This window comes from Protomyctophum parallelum (genome assembly GCF_964188405.1).
Source record: "Protomyctophum parallelum genome assembly, chromosome: 13".
Lineage (NCBI taxonomy): Eukaryota > Metazoa > Chordata > Actinopteri > Myctophiformes > Myctophidae > Protomyctophum > Protomyctophum parallelum.
Window position 1 is genome coordinate 43243837 of NC_139708.1, and position 17500 is coordinate 43261336.

General features: G+C 49.0%; 1 protein-coding gene across 1 annotated transcript in view; it reads left to right on the top strand.

Annotated features, from left to right (window-relative positions):
• The window catches only part of rab11fip4a (RAB11 family interacting protein 4 (class II) a), a gene marked incomplete at both ends in the record, with an annotated part of 83421 nt that overhangs the window by 52998 nt on the left and 12923 nt on the right, over nt 1-17500 (top strand). Inside the window, 3 exons of the mRNA XM_083779154.1 lie at nt 4718-4881; nt 5853-6020; nt 9205-9336. Coding sequence (XP_083635280.1) covers nt 4718-4881; nt 5853-6020; nt 9205-9336 — 464 coding nt within the window. The remainder of the gene's footprint in view (nt 1-4717; nt 4882-5852; nt 6021-9204; nt 9337-17500) is intronic.

The following is a 17500-nucleotide window of genomic DNA, read 5'->3' on the forward strand; positions in this document are numbered from 1 at the left end:
TTAACCCATTCTGACCTGAGATCAGATTCTCTATAAACGTCTTCTACACCCTGACAGTTTTCTGATAAAGCTATATGTTTCTATGTCAGTCGCTCTTCGATTTAAAAAAAATAGCAGACCTACAAGCTCATATCGCGCCACTCGGTGGCGCGATATGAGCTTGTAGATCTGCTATTTTTAAATAGCTAAAGCACGACATGATGCTAACACTCCGGTGTGGAATGCCTTGCCTCCTTCCCTCAAAACAATCAAACAAGCAAATCACAAAATGGACAGAAAATTCACCTGTCACTGTCATCCGGTCAAAGAAGAGATGTCCCAATTGTTGTTATTATTGTCATTGTGAATGAATGCATGGGACCCGAATGGACCGCAAGGTCTTTCTTCGGTGCTGTCCTTTTGGACCAAATGTGCTTTACTGCATGTACCCTGCATGTGCTGTTTGCATTTTATTGCCTAATAAAATTATCAATCAATCAATCATGATGCCTGGCAGTGGCCTTTTGGCAATTTTGCTCTTAAAAAAAAAAAAGAAAAAAAAAAGGTTTTTTTCTTTTTCTTAATTTGTAGTGTGTGGACCATGCGGTGACATTGATCAAATCTTGATAAAAAAACGCTTCTACTATATTATTTAGGCCCCCACAATCTAAAAGCTATGTTACTATGTCAGTGGTTCTTCGATTAAAGAAAAATAGCAGACCTACAAGCTCGAGTGGCGCGCTACGAGCTTGTAGATCTGCTATTTTTCAATAGCTAAAGCACCAAAATGGGTTCCAGCCCGAAAATGCGCTGCACAAGGTGCCCTTTTTTTCACTTGAGCACCTGCCCCTCTAAATGTCTGTGCACGCCACTGATGCCTGGCCACGGTGCGCCCTGCAGTGCAAATGAAGTGTCGCCTCGGAAAAACAGCAGGATAAGTGTTTGTCAAATCCGATTTACTGCCATTGTCTACTTCTCGCTTCAAATGTTTTGGCTTTGTTCTACAAACAGATCGCAGATCTACAAGCTTCACAGGCAGTGTGTTTGTATTTAGATCTGCTATGTTCACTACTTCACGGTTATTCTTTTTTTTTTAAGTTCATGTAATTTATTTATAAACTTCTTTTGATAATCATTTCATTTCTGAATATTTCTCATTTTAAATTTTTATTTGGGGGAAAATCTTTTTTGAGAGAGAAAAATAAAGTAGAAGAAAGAAAAAATCACACCTGTGTGACGTGAGTGGTGCAACTCCGGGGGGGACGACACGGACAGACCCACAGGAACGCACCCAGGGTGCCGGCCATTCCGGCGAGCCGCCCCGCGTCCGAAACGGTTGAGAAATGACCGTGTGGGGGTCCCTCTACTGTACTGTACTGTACTGGCACACCTGAAATCACCATATATACAGTTAACCCATTCTGACCTGAGATCAGATTCATACGAGGTTTCCACTCGACACACGCTGGTCTGATGAACCCATTCTGACCTGAGATCAGATTCTAAAAAAAATGTCAGTCGTTCTTCGATTTTTCAAAAATAGCAGACGCCAAATAGCAAATAGCAAATAGCGCGCCACAAATAGCAAATAGCAGCCACTCGGTGGCGCGCTACGAGCTTGTAGGTCTGCTATTTTTAAATAGCTAAAGCATAACATGATGCTAACACCAAAATGGGTGCCCGTTCAGAATGGGTTAATATGTGCGTGTGTGTTTGTGTGTGTGTTAGGTTGCGCACATGCAGGTGGTGAAAAACAACCGTGCTGTTTTCGTGCTCAGACGCACCCACCCGCAGCCACCCACACACACATACTGTAGCTCCGTAAGGGAGTGGTTGCACCACTCAAAAATGGGTCCCGGCCCACTGTCTGTTTTTGTTTTTTTGTTTTTTTGGGGGGGGGGGGTGGAAACTGTCGTGCAGAAACACTTTAAAACCCATTTTCCCTCCTCTGTTTTCTCTACTGACCTCGATTCACCTTTCCTTTCTTCCACATTCGTTTTTCAGAAATGCATTAATTTCCTCTCCACAGAGTCTCAGACAGCGCAGCAGCGTGTGGATTATTGATGATGTATGAACAAAAAAATGCTATACGGTACAGGACAATGCTGTCCTTAAGACACATAGTACCCTGCCAATTCCATTGGAATGTTGCGCGAGCGCACACGCACACACACGCACACACACACGCACACACACACACGCGCGCACACACACACACACGTTTGTGCTAAGCGAGAGCAGCTGCTTATTTTGTTGTTGTCGTGTATGTCATGCAAATGTGAGCATGTGTTTATGTTATGGGGGGGGGAGGGGGGGGGGGGGGGGGCGGGTGGGACGCTGTATACCACATTCACTTGAGGCCAGACAGTTGCATACATTATTCACATGCACACACACGTACACACACACACACACACACACACACACACACACACACACATTCGCTCTGACAGATCTAGGACACGCTGCATCCTCTGTGCCCTCCGTCCACACCCCTCCTTTCCCCCCGGGTGGTGCATCATCAACCCAGCCGGCCATTTTTAAAACACGCACACACGCACACACACACACACACACACACACACACACACACACAGAATCAAAGGTTTTTATGGTCGTGATTCCCCCAGCATGGCTTTGATTTATAGTTTTTGTGAATCCTTGAAAAATGAATGGCCGTTTCTGTCTTTTTCTGTTTTATTTCTCTCTTGTTGTTGCTATGCCCTAATTGAGCATCAACAAAACACACAGAGCACTGTACTGTATGTCTCTGTTCTCTGTGATTACTGGGGTGTGAGCTGATCGAGAGACAGAGAAGGGGGGGGCTCCCTGGAAGCACATGCAGAATTAGAGACTGAAGTAGGCAAATCAACAACCCATCGCCTGATCAGAACCTTACAATAGTGTTGTTTAACACTGTTAAACACTGTTAAACAACCCCTGAAATAACACTGGGCCCAACTCGGACCGATTTTTAATGGTCCCTTCATTTTTGGTCCCCCCCCCCCCCCCTTATTTTTTATTATTACTATTTCAAAACATAAAAAAAAAAGAAAAAAAACATTCCCAAAAGAGCAAACATTTAAATCAATTCAAAACAAAATGCAATGATTGTTTTTTTTTTTTTTTTGTAATTTCATGAAGAAATCTACGGAAAATCGATGAAATTCCATAAATTAGAAAATAAAAGTAGTGAATATAGCCGATCTACAAGCTTGTAAATGTGCTAGTTTCACTAGTTTTTGGTCCCCGGCGGGGAGACGACATTTCTCTTTTGGGTCACAGGCTAAAATGTTTGGGAACCACCGGTCTAGAAGAGTGTGTGTTGTTCTTCCACACATGTTCAAATGAGAGATGACCTCAGGATACATCACTGAGGATACGTCCCAGGTGCATCCATGCGATGTTTTTTAGTTATATAGGCATGGGCAGCGATTCCCAACCTGTGGGCCTCGAGGGTAATTAACCCATTCTGAACGGGCACCCATTTTGGTGTTGGCATCATGTTATGCTTTAACTATTGAAAAATAGCAGATCTACAAGCTCATATCGCGCCACCGAGTGGCGCGATATGAGCTTGTAGGTCTGCTATTTTTGAAAAAATCGAAGAACGACTGACATTTTTAGAATCTGATCTCGGGTCAGAATGGGTTCATCAGACCAGTGTGTGTCCAGTGGAAAACCTCGTATGAATCTGATCTCAGGTCAGAATGGGTTAATACAAACACTCTTACGGAATACAGTACAGAGCCAACTCGGGTCCAATTCACTAAGGCAAGGGTTTAAGTGGATAACATGAAGACTCGTTAAGTCTCGCACTGAGCCACGATGTACAGAGAGAGCCGATTGCGGATCAGAGATTTAACGAAGATGCTTTATCCTTAAGCAGAGTGAGAGAGGAAAAGATAAGCAGGAAGGACAGGGGAGGGATGAAGGAGAACAATAAGCCTACAGGGCCGTCCACAACGAACACCACAACCAATTCATGAAGATATTATTAGTTAAAAGAAATGTTTTAACTAAGTCAAGTGGATGGCAGAGTCCACACCACTTTTTGGAGCATTCAAAAGTGAGTTGCCGAGCCACTGCTTTGTTTTTAGTCCGCACCACAACCATCGGCTATTTTCCTAATTGGTCAAGAGATTTCTTTCCATCCATCCATCTTCAACCGCTTATCCGTCGTCGGGTCGCGGGGGCAACCGCTCCACCAGAGAGCTCCAGACTTTCCTCTCCATAGAGCAACATTCGTAACTTAATTCCGGGGGATCCCGAGGCGTTCCCAGACCATTTTGGAGATATAATCCCAAGCTCCATCTGACCCTTGGTCTGCCCGGGGGGGGGGGGGGTCTCCTCCCAGTGGGTCGTACCTCGAGGACCTCCTTAGGGAGACGCCCGAGAGGCATCCTAACCAGATGCCCCAACCACCTAAGCTGGCTCCTTTCCAAGCGAAAAAGCAGCGATTTTTGTTCCCCAGTCTCTCTCGTGTGACTATTTCGTCTCACACTCCAGTGTTGATATTCTCCAGGAGATAACATCTACGGAAAAGAGGACATTGTACTATGAAGCTATTAGAGGCAATACTCTGCAGCAGCCAATCAATAACTGTGTGTGTGTGTGTGTGTGTGTGTGTGTGTGTGTGTGTGTGTGTGTGTGTGTGTGTGTGTGTGTGTGTGTGTGTGTGTGTGTGTGTGTGTGTGTGTGTGTGCGCGCGTGTGTGTGCGTGTGTGTTCTCCTGCAGAACGGCGAAGCCAGGCTGGGGCCGCCCATCATCATGTGCACGCGGCCTTACCCAGAATGCAGTGCGTACGGGCAGGGCGACGGAGAGTGTGACATGGACAGCAGCAGCGAGAACGCAAACGGCTCTGACAGGTCAGTGACCTCTGACCTCTGTGACCTGGGGACGTGGGGACAGGGGTGTGTGTGTGTGTGTGTGTGTGTGTGTGTGTGTGTGTGTGTGTGTGTGTGTGTGTGTGTGTGTGTGTGAGGGTGTGTGTGTGTGTGTGTGTGTTAATAATGTGTGCCAGCTAGGGGTCTTCTTCAAAAGGGGGTCCTTAGCCCATTCTGACCGGGCACCTATTTTGGTGTTGGCATCATGTTATGCTTTAGCTATTGAAAAATAGCAGATCTACAAGCTCATATCGCGCCACCGAGTGGCGCGATACGAGCTTGTAGGTCTGCTATTTTTGAAAAATCTAAAAGAACGACTGACATTTTTTAAATCTGATCTCAGGTCAGAATGGGTTAATCAGACCAGTGTGTGTCCAGTGGAAACCTCGTATGAATCTGATCTCAGGTCAGAATGGGCTTTAGAGTTACTACTACAAGGGGGCTGCCAAGTCTTTGTGAGATAGGAACTGTTTTCTATTCGATATACGTTGTCTTAGCACCCGTTTTAACTGTCAGCCATACAACATACTAGTGTGTGCGTGTGTGTGTGTGTGTGTGTGTGTGTGCGTGTGGGTGTGTGTGTGTGTGTGTGTGTGTGTGTGTGGGGGGGGGGGGGGGGGTCCCTGCTTCATCTCTCTCTCTCAGCTAAAGGGGGTCCTTGGGCCGAAAAACATTGAAGACATGTACAGTATCAGGCTGTCTCGTCTCTAGTAGCCTCGGAGACCGCAGGTGTTTTGTTTAGGTCTCTGACGAAGTCAGCCGTGCCGCGTAAAATAATAAAACACGACAGGCTGACATTAATATGACGTTAACGCCACAGCTGCAGCTAATTTAGGCGTGAGCACAGACCGCATTGTTGTTGATTGTATACCGTACAGTGCATGCTCGCACACTATGTCGTCACACACCTCGGGTCTCAAATTAATGACTCGTTAACTCGCGCTTATTGCTTCCTAATATTGTGCGACGCGCGTGTATATATACAGTCCCGGCGGGCAGCTGATTGGCTCGGCGTTGGCGTCCGTCATCTCGGGGGAGGAGCAGTTCGAGGACTACGGCGAGGGCGAGGACGTGGAGTTCACGCCCAGCAGCCCGTGTCCGGAGGACGACAACCGCAACCACATCTCTGACCTGGCCTCGTCGATGCCCTCCAGGTATGGGACCACTTTTAACAACCACATCTCTGACCTGGCCTCGTCGATGCCCTCCAGGTATGGGACCACTTTTAACAACCACATCTCTGACCTGGCCTCGTCGATGCCCTCCAGGTATGGGACCACTTTTAACCACATCTCTGACCTGGCCTCGTCGATGCCCTCCAGGTATGGGACCACTTTTAACAACCACATCTCTGACCTGGCCTCGTCGATGCCCTCCAGGTATGGGACCACTTTTAACCACATCTCTGACCTGGCCTCGTCGATGCCCTCCAGGTATGGGACCACTTTTAACAACCACATCTCTGACCTGGCCTCGTCGATGCCCTCCAGGTATGGGACCACTTTTAACAACCACATCTCTGACCTGGCCTCGTCGATGCCCTCCAGGTATGGGACCACTTTTAACCACATCTCTGACCTGGCCTCGTCGATGCCCTCCAGGTATGGGACCACTTTTAACCACATCTCTGACCTGGCCTCGTCGATGCCCTCCAGGTATGGGACCACTTTTAACAACCACATCTCTGACCTGGCCTCGTCGATGCCCTCCAGGTATGGGACCACTTTTAACCACATCTCTGACCTGGCCTCGTCGATGCCCTCCAGGTATGGGACCACTTTTAACCACATCTCTGACCTGGCCTCGTCGATGCCCTCCAGGTATGGGACCACTTTTAACAACCACATCTCTGACCTGGCCTCGTCGATGCCCTCCAGGTATGGGACCACTTTTTACGCACCCGTTTTTGGAAATAAATATTTGTACATTTAAAAAACTGTGTACATTGGTGACCATAACTATAATCTACCTGATTTTGAGGCCCCAAAAAAGAAAAAGAAAAAACTTTATTATTTTTATTTTTTTCTTATCAACTAGTCAACTAGTACCAACAAGGTAGTCGACTAAATGAGAAAAAGAGGTTGCGCATCAGCAATGGTTCTCAGTGGAGTGCTAAACGCAAATCCAGTATACATAAAAAAAATAGGAATTAAAAAACATCCAAAAAGGTAGCACATCCAAACATTTAACAAACGGCGGACAAAGTACTCATTTCCATTTCTTTATTGGCACAAAAAGGAACGCTTACGCATTTCGGCGATGCAGCCTTCATCAGAGCATGAGGTAGGTAAGGTCGGTAGTCGACTAGTTGGTTAATGCCCTAGTTCCGGGTGGTGACTCTAGTTGGTTAATGCCCTAGTTCCGGGTGGTGACTCTAGTTGGTTAATGCCCTAGTTCCGGGTGGTGACTCTAGTTGGTTAATGCCCTAGTTCCGGGTGGTGACTAGTTGGTTAATGCCCTAGTTCCGGGTGGTGACTAGTTGGTTAATGCTCTAGTTCCGGGTGGTGACTCTAGTTGGTTAATGCTCTAGTTCCGGGTGGTGACTCTAGTTGGTTAATGCCCTAGTTCCGGGTGGTGACTCTAGTTGGTTAATGCTCTAGTTCCGGGTGGTGACTCTAGTTGGTTAATGCCCTAGTTCCGGGTGGTGACTAGTTGGTTAATGCCCTAGTTCCGGGTGGTGACTAGTTGGTTAATGCTCTAGTTCCGGGTGGTGACTCTAGTTGGTTAATGCCCTAGTTCCGGGTGGTGACTAGTTGGTTAATGCTCTAGTTCCGGGTGGTGACTCTAGTTGGTTAATGCCCTAGTTCCGGGTGGTGACTCTAGTTGGTTAATGCCCTAGTTCCGGGTGGTGACTCTAGTTGGTTAATGCCCTAGTTCCGGGTGGTGACTAGTTGGTTAATGCTCTAGTTCCGGGTGGTGACTCTAGTTGGTTAATGCCCTAGTTCCGGGTGGTGACTCTAGTTGGTTAATGCCCTAGTTCCGGGTGGTGACTCTAGTTGGTTAATGCCCTAGTTCCGGGTGGTGACTCTAGTTGGTTAATGCCCTAGTTCCGGGTGGTGACTCTAGTTGGTTAATGCCCTAGTTCCGGGTGGTGACTCTAGTTGGTTAATGCTCTAGTTCCGGGTGGTGACTAGTTGGTTAATGCCCTAGTTCCGGGTGGTGACTCTAGTTGGTTAATGCCCTAGTTCCGGGTGGTGACTAGTTGGTTAATGCCCTAGTTCCGGGTGGTGACTCTAGTTGGTTAATGCCCTAGTTCCGGGTGGTGACTCCCCAGCTGACTGATGGAGAGTTGGTAACCAAATGGACCCGTCTAGATTTTTAACTCTCGAGTGCGTAAAAATGAAACCAAATGGACTCTCGAGAGTTACATTACTGTTAAAACATCTGCATTACTTCATTTTTCAAGAAGTCAATCAATCAATCAATGCTTTATTTCAGACCCAGGGAGATCCATATCACAGAAGAGTACAATACATAAAACAGTGCAAATCACACAAAGTACAGTACAAAAATAAATACCGTGAATAGAAATACACAATTAGAGAATGTGAGAATTGTTATTATTGATCAACGTTTGCCAAAAGCATGGAATTGTAGACAACATGTTCATCCAATGACAACGAAATATTCTTTCGTTTTGGGTCTGAGAGGCTAAATGTCATCAAATGGTGGTCCGTGGCTCAAAAGCTGAATAAATAATGGGCCTTGAAACGGGTTGAAAACCACTGCCTTACGCACTGGAAAGAATCCTCATTTGTAGTATCCATACTAGTATTGAAAAAGCTGCCTTGAATACTGCCTAACATGTCGGTGAGTAAGGGATGCAAATTATCGATTCATTCACCAATTGATAATCGATAACCTTATCGATCGATTAACCGGTTAGCTAGGCGGGGGGGGGGGGGATTCTTTTTTTTTAAACCGGCCCACATGTGCGTTCCTTGGCTGTGCGCGTGCGCAAGACGGCATTACATTTACAGAAATCGCCCAATGGCGGAACCTCAGAATTTTCAATTACTTAACCCATTTTGGGCGGGAACCCCTTTTGGGGTTAGCATCATGTTATGCTTTAGCTATTGAAAAATAGCAGATCTACAAGCTCCTAGTGCTACGAGCTTGTAGGTCTGCTATTTTTGAAAAATCGAAGAACGACTGACATAGAAACATAGCTTTTTCAGAAAACTGTAATTCATAACCACGATGAATCGATTTTCGATTAATTGTTAACATCCATAATTCCGACTGTGTGTGTGTGTGTGTGTGTGTGTGTGCGTGTGTCTGTGTGTGTGTGTGTGTGTGTGTGTGTGTGTGTGTGTGTGTGTGTGTGTGTGTGCGCAGTGCGGGGCAGACCCCTCAGAAGATGCGTCCTCTGTACACCAGCGAGCAGTTGGACGTGTACTGCTCTCAGTGCTGTAAGAAAGTCAACCTGCTCAACGACCTGGAAGCACGACTGAAGAACCTCAAAGCCAGGTGACGAACACACATGCACGCACACACACACACACACACACAAACACACGCACACGGCTGCACGTACGCATACGCGCTCTCACACATCCACCCATTAATCTTTTTTTGATCCACATTGGGAAACTCGGGTCAATAATCTAAAGTTGCTGGCGAGTATTTTGCATGGAAGCTATTCATATAATATAACCCATTCTGACCTGAGATCAGATTCATACGAGGTTTCCACTGGACACACACTGGTCTGATTAACCCATTCTGACCTGAGATCGGATTCTAGAAATGTCAGTCGCTCTTCGATTTTTCAAAAATAGCAGACCTACAAGCTCGTATCGCGCCACTCGGTGGCGCGATATGAGCTTGTAGATCTGCTATTTTTCAATAGCTAAAGCATAACATGATGCTGACACCAAAATGGGTGCCCGCTCAGAATGGGATAATATAATAAGTGAAGGCATTTTAGTTGTGTTGGAAAATAATCTATACAATCGTGTTACCCGTATTGCCGCGTAATGTTTGTGAATGTAGTCATGTGACACAGAAAGCTTTAAAAAATCTATATTTTTCAGTTGAATGAATCGCTTATCGGCTTAGCGCTACTCGCAACCCTTCTCGTAAAGCAAATGAATGCACATTGGGTTGTTATGAAAGACATTAACCCATTCTGACCTGAGATCAGATTCTAAAAATGTCTATTACATCCTGACAGTTTCATTATTAACCCATTAACCCAAAATAGCAGACCTACAAGCTCGTATCGCGCCACTCGGTGGCGCGATATGAGCTTGTAGATCTGCTATTTTTCAATAGCTAAAGCATAACATGATGCCGACACCAAAATGGGTGCCCGGTCAGAATGGGTTAAGATCTCTGCGTCACTGAACCACATCAAATCTGAGTCTTGACTCTATTAACACATCTATAGGGACAGTAGAACATAAAGTGGACCTTATAGCCAACGATGATTATGATTATCAATATGAATATAAATCAATATGAATATCTCTGCTGTCGGGAAGAAACCACTAAACTGCAAAATGTGTGTGTGTTTTATGAAAAAACTATAGGTTACGAAGGTAACCCTGGTTAATTAAATAAACAAGCGAGGAAGCTCGCTATGAAGATTGCGTCTTCTGACGTGATCACAGAAGCATTCAATAAACTCACAGGCAATCTATTGGCTGGGTCTGAGACTAATGTGCACCTTAACCACCCCCCCCCAGGCGAAGGTGATAAAAGGTGTCATCCAACCAATTAGTCTTCACTTCAACATGTGGAACCTTCTCATGAGGCATTGCCTACAAGAAGGGCGTTTTGGCGAGCTTCCTCGCTTGTTTATTTAATTAACCAGGGTTACCTTCGTAACCTATAGTTAATTTAAACTAAACTGCACGAGGAAGCTCGCTATGAAGACTTGATACACTCCCTTCTTGCCACCACAAAGTCTAGACCCACGGGCCTCGACCCCTGCCTGTAGGGTGACGGAGTGAAAAAGAAGGAACCCCGGATCCAGAGCCACTTCACACAGAGGCCCGATAGATCCGAACCTTACCTTGAAGCCACGCTGAGGACAGCATGCGCCACTGGCGCAGCCGTCACGTCCAATCTGTAAAAATTGGCAAACGTCGAGGAGGATGCCCAGCTCGCAGCCGTACATACCTCTTGGATAGACACCCCTCTGGACAGAGCCCAGGATGTCGCCATACCCCTCGTGGAGTGCGCCTTCACCCTTATGGGAGGCTGCAAACTCCTCGCCGAGTAAGACCGTTCAATGGCTTCCACTATCCATTGTGAGATCCTCACCTTGGATACAGCTTTTCCCAAGGTCTTAGGGCCCCAGGACACAAACAACTGTGTCGTCGTCCTGTGTGCCGCCGTCCTGTCGATATAAGTCCGCAGAACCCGCACAGGACACAGAGTATGCCTCCTCTCCTCCTCCGCCGAGGAAAAGGGAGGTGGACAGAATTCCACCAGGTCCACCGGTATACAGGTGGTCAACTGGTTCTTAGGCACAAAGGCCGGGTTGGTCGTAATGACTACCCTCGTCCTGTCCACGGAAAAACGCGTGCACTCCTCGCTCACTGAAAAAGCGTGAATGTCACCGACCCGTTTAGCAGTCACCAGTGCCAGCAGTAGCGCCGTTTTCAATGACAAAAACTGCAGCTCCACCGACTCTAAAGGCTCGAACGGTGGTCGAGACAAGGAGTCCAAAACCAGCGCGAGGTCCCATGAAGGAACCAAAGACTTCGGTACCTGGAGGAGGCGCATTGCACCGGTCATATACCGACGTACTAGAGGGTGCACCCAGACAGTGCCATTCCTGAATCCAACATGGCAGGCTGAAATAGCCGCCAGGTAGACCTTCAGGGTGCTATAGGACAGGCCCTTGTCCATCAGACTCTGAAGGAAAGACAGAATGACTTTCACAGACGCCTGGAAAGGCACCGCCTGTGTCTGTAGACACCATTTCTCAAACGCACGCCACCTCCCGTCGTAGGAATCTCTAGTCGATCGAGCTCTCGCACTCTGTATAGTGTCAATGACACTCTGTGGCAGGCCTTCCGCATCGAGGTTCATCCTCTCACGGGCCAGGCCCATAGATCCAGGTCTTTCGGCCGTGGATGGAAGATTTCCCCTCTCGCTTGCGTCAACAGATCCCTGCGCAGCGGGAGCTGCCACGGATGGTCGTAGAGGAGAGGCGATATCTCCGACCTCCAGGAGCCCCACCCCGGAGCTATCAGTATTACTGATAGGTTCTGGGTTCTCACCCTCTCCAAGACTGGAGATATCAGGGAAATGGGAGGAAACGCGTAAAGCAGACTTCTGGGCCAGGCGTGCGCTAGCGCGTCCAGGCCCAGGGACTCCTGCCCCGTTATGGAAAAGTACTCCGGGCATTTCGCGTTCTCCCCTGAGGCGAACAGGTCTACTTGTGGGCGGCCGAACCTGTCCCAGAGCTGAGCTGCCACCGCATCGTGCAGGGACCATTCCGCATAGTGGCACCTCCCTCTGGACAGAAGATCCGCCCCCCTGTTCTCTATCCCCGGGACGTGGGAGGCTCTGATCGAGCTCAAATGTGCGTCGCACCACAGAGTCAGGTCTTGTGCTAGTGTGTGCAGCAGGCGGGACCGCAGTCCCCCCTGCTTGTTGACGTAGCACATGGTCGTCGTATTGTCCGTCCTGACCAGGACGTGACAGTCCTTGATGAGGGGTTTGAAGTGTCGTACGGCTAACCATACTGCCATCAGTTCCAGGTAGTTGATGTGGGCGGTCCTTAGTTCGTCGCCCCACACTCCTCTGGCAGTTCTGCCCTCGTGGGTGGCGCCCCACCCAGTCAGACTGGCATCCGTAGTGATGATCTTCCTCGACACGACCAGACCCATGGACACTCCTTCTGAAAGAAACGACCTGTCTCTCCATGGACGTAGCGCCGATACACACTCCGGTTGGACTGTGACTAGGCGATGACGACGATCGTTGGGCACCCTGAGAGAGAGCATCCACCTCTGAAAAGGTCTCATGTATAGTCTGCCTAACCGTAACACGGTTATAGCAGAAGCCATGAGTCCCGCCATCTGTTGGCACGTACGAAAAGGGACCCTGCGTCCCACCTGGAACGAACTCGCACACCTCAGAACGGAATTCATTCTGTCCTGTGACAGCCGAGCCGTGAGGGAAACAGAGTTCAGTGTTATACCTATGAAGTCTGTCGACCTCGCTGGTATAAGCACGCTCTTTTCGTAGTTCAGACTGAAACCCAGTGACTGCAGGTGACTCACTACCCAGCTGGTGTGGAGTCGTGCCTCGCTCTCTGACTGCGCAAGCAGGAGCCAGTCGTCGATGTAGCTCGCTATGCGAACACCCCGTTGCCTCAGAGGGGCTATGGCCGCCTGAGTGCATTTTACAAACACTCGGGGGCTCAAGGACATCCCGAAAGGGAGAACTAGGTACTCGTAAACCTTTCCTCCGAACCCGAATCGCAGGAACTTCCTGTGCGGTGGGTAAATCGGAACATGAAAATAGGCGTCCTTGAGGTCCACTGATGTGAACCAATCCCCCCTGCGTATCATGCGTAACAGCGCCGCATTTGTCAGCATCTTGAAGCGAAAATCCTTCAGATATCGGTTGAGGGCTCGGAGGTCCAGAATAGGACGCATTCCCCCCCCTTTTTCTTTACTAGAAAATACCGACTGTAGAAACCGTTCAGGCTCTGATCTGGAGGTACTTCCTGAATGGCATTTTTGGCCAGCAGGGAGAGTATTTCGTTCTGTAAAATGACGGCTGCCTGTCCGCTTGCTTGAGAGAATATTATCTTCTCGAATGTGGGTGGTTCCGCTGAGAATTGCAGCTTGTAGCCTTTTCTCACTGTGTCCACCACCCAGGTGTGTGCGCCGCACTCTATCCATTTTGAAACGCACCTTGTCAGAGGATTTTTTGTCAGCCCTACTCTTTTTTGAGTCAGAGTGGGTGCCTCTCGCGGAAGGCATTGTGTCATATGAGTTAATACTGGCACCATGCCCTTTCGTGGTAAAATGGCGCCCCCTAGCGGCGGGGCCATCAAACTGACATGGTGCTTGTGCCTCTTGGCAGAGCTCCAAGGAGCTGTCAGTATATCTGCGTTTCGTCCGACTGCCGCGGGCCGTTTTAATGGTCTGCGTGGCAGTGGGCTCATACCCCGTGTGTTCTGGCAAGGATTCAAACATTTTGTACCATACAAACTCTTTATTTGAATCAGGGAGGGGGACAGGGGAGTTACAGTATGCAGCGACATTTTTTCTGCAAAAATTGGTGCAACAACAACATCCATCTTGTCCGGTACACTCTGCGCCAGTGGCGTGCAGCCCGAGGCTGCTACGCCTACGCTGCGAGCGTAAGCTCTCCCCAGAACGTGGGGGCGGAGGGGGGCGGATTTTATCAACGCCTCCCCGAGGCTCGGCACAGTGTCATTTACGCTGTTGTTTACTGTTGGCGTTCGGGTGGCGATGACGCCTCCGTCCCGCCGCCGCGGGAGGAGGCTGACCGTGGGTCGCGGTGTCCTTCTTGCGATCCTGTCGTTGGTGTTGGTACTGGCCACCCGAAGCAGAGGGGGCCCTAGCAGCCGCCGGAGCTTTGAAAGGAGGTCTGGAGCCACGCTCCCTCTCGTTGTCCCTCCGGTTCATAGAGCGGCCGTACGAGGATCTATTTCTTTTACTCACGTGCGGAGGCTTTTTCTCTGTTGGCATGAAAGCTTGCGCTGCTTGCTTTTTCTTCTCTCTGTCTTCGTGTCTGGCCGTGAGATCGGCTACTGTGCCAGAGAAAAGATTATCCTGCAGGATAGGTTGGTCCAGGAAAGTGGCTCTTTCTTTGGTTTCGGAGTGGTTTAACCACCTAGCCCGTTCCAGTACTACTAGAGTGGCCATTGCTTTCCCAGTCATCTCTGTATTGTACCTTGTCAGCGCAAGCGCCTCTTTGTGGAGCCTCCGCAGCTCGTAGATCTGCTCCAGATCCAATGCCTCTCCCGATGTTTTAAATATGTGAGAGACAGAGCCCTGGAGTAGTGTGATGGCGTTGATGGCTTTTACGGAGCCCGCCAGCGTCGCGTATGCCTTCTTTGTCATAGTGGACATGTCGTTTTCATGTGTTGATGTAAACTTAGGCTCTTTCGGTGGGGCGACTTCGGGGACATGCAGGAGATGAGAAGCTAGGAATCTGTCCATATCAGGCAGAGATTCCAGACCCACCTTCTTCATGGCGACGCAATCAAGCTCCTTCTTATGTGTGGGTTGGAAAGAGTGGGTGTAGGGGTGTACCCAGGATTCGCCGAGCGCCGCCGTGAAACCTTTAGCCAAGGGTAGGATTTGTTTTGGCCGGGGAGCGTCCGGATCGTCGCCGAAACCATCCCAGGCCGTGTCTGTAGCCGCCGCCGTTGGGGTAGCTTCAGCTGGCCATGTCAGACCGCTGCGCTCGGTGGCCCTCTTGAATACATCGATCAGCGCTGACTTGTCCATCTCGAGGACGACTTGGGACCGAGCAGGGGCTCGGCTCTGAGCATCGGCCTGGGGCGCTGCGTCGGGCGCTGCGCTTTGTTGCTCGGTTTCCTCCGCAGCTGCGGGCTCAGTCTGGGCCGCCGTCCGAGGTTGCATTCCCGCGATGAGAGTGGCTCTGAGGCGTCCCTCAGAGTCAGAGTCTGAGCTTTCGGACGAGCCCTCAGAGTAGGAGCCAGAAGAGGAGCCATCGTTGGAGCTCTGGCTCTGGTCGTCCTCCGAGGACTGTTCTTCATCATCGTCGTGTTGTTCGACGGGGGGAGGGTGATTCGCGCGCCTCGTACGTTGGCGAGGCGGGACGTGCGGTATGTCGGCAGCCGTAGCCGCAACCTCGTCAGCCGGAGCCTTCTTAGCTGCTCGTCTGGCTTTTTTAACAGCCCGCTTCGCGCGGGTAGTAGACGGTAGGTTAACATAATCACCCTCAGAGTAACGAGCGGGGTCTAGTGCGTCCCGTCTCTCTTCTGCCAATTGACCGTCCACCTCTTGTTGGTCTGCTGGCTCTGGTTGGCGGATGGCCCCGTCGAAAAACTGCTTAGCACGTACTAGCCTGCGGGCTATTATGCGCGCATCGACGCCGTCACACAGGGAGCAGGCACCCGGGTTATGAACGGCGTCGAGGGCGTGCTGCAGGCCCAAACAACGGACACAGTCCTCATGTTTGTCCTCGCCGGCCATCCAGTTGGAGCATGTCTCACAGTGCTTTTGCAGCACTGCGGGCTTGTCGTTAGCCTTGCGACGTTGGTTTCTGCTCTTCCCCGCCATCACTGCTTTAGCGTTCTGCAGGCCGATAGCAGGAGTGGTAGCTGGGGAGGGTAGCTTAGTGGGATGCTAACAGTAGCTAACACCGGCGTCCTTTTGCAGGAACCAAGCTAAGTTGCTAGTAGCTTAGCTGTAGCAGGCTTATGGCTAGTCAGGGCCGTGTGCTGGCCTACCAACTAGTAGCTGGTGTAGCTGTAGCTAGAAGCTAGCGTAACTGTAGCTAGAAATAGCTTAGTTGTCGCTAGATATAATCAGGGCCGTTCTCTGGCCGTCCGACTAACAAGTAGAATTTTATGAAAGGAATATTCTTAACCTCAAAGTCAGGAACTCACCAGTGGTGCAGTTTTTGGAACCAGAATTCGCTCCTGTCCTAGGAAACTCAAACACACTGAAATCGAGACTTTGTGCAATGCAGTGATCTTCATGAGAAGTTACACAAAAGTGAAGACTAATTGGTTGGATGACACCTTTTATCACCTTCGCCTGGGGGGGGTGGTTAAGGTGCACATTAGTCTCAGACCCAGCCAATAGATTGCCTGTGAGTTTATTGAATGCTTCTGTGATCACGTCAGAAGACGCAATCTTCATAGCGAGCTTCCTCGTGCAGTTTAGTTTAAATTAACATAGTGCTAACACCAAAAGGGGTTCCCGCCCCAAAATGGGTTTTAAAAGCTATAGGATGACACCTCCGCTTTCTTCCAAACATGCACTAAATGTACGGCTGTAAAAATCCATTTCAAAGTGGCACAGTGCCCAGAAAAGACTCCCTCTGCCCTACTCCCATTTTGTGTGTGTGTGTGTGTGTGTGTGTGTGTGTGTGTGTGTGTGTGTGTGTGTGTGTGTGTGTGTGTGTGTGTGTGTGTGTGTGTGTGTGTGTGTGTGTGTGTGTGTGTTATGTGTGTATAGTTTCACTATATAGATATTCCACTGTTACTTTCTTAGCTTACGCATGTTTCATGATAAATACTTTTATGTGATGTATTCCCATGCTTTTGTTTTTGCTCAAATGTAAGTCGCTCTGGATTAAGAGCGTCTGCTAAATGCCTAAATTGTAAATTGTAATTGTGTGTGTGTGTGTGTGTGTGTGTGTGTGTGTGTGTGTGTGTGTGTGTTATGTAAAACGGGCCAGGTTTATAGCTGGCTCTGGACATCGGTGGGCTGTACCATGTCCATATATAGACCCCACACACACACACACACACACACACACACACTGTGCTGATTACCCAGACTAATCTCCAGACAATCCCTTGACCCACCCTGTATACCCTGCGAATGACCTTGAGCTTCTTTGCCGTTGGCACTTGGCACAGCGTGTCAATGAAACAGCCTTATTGCACGTATAGTTACTAGAATGTCTTCGCCCTTCGGGCGGCTCCACTCTAGTT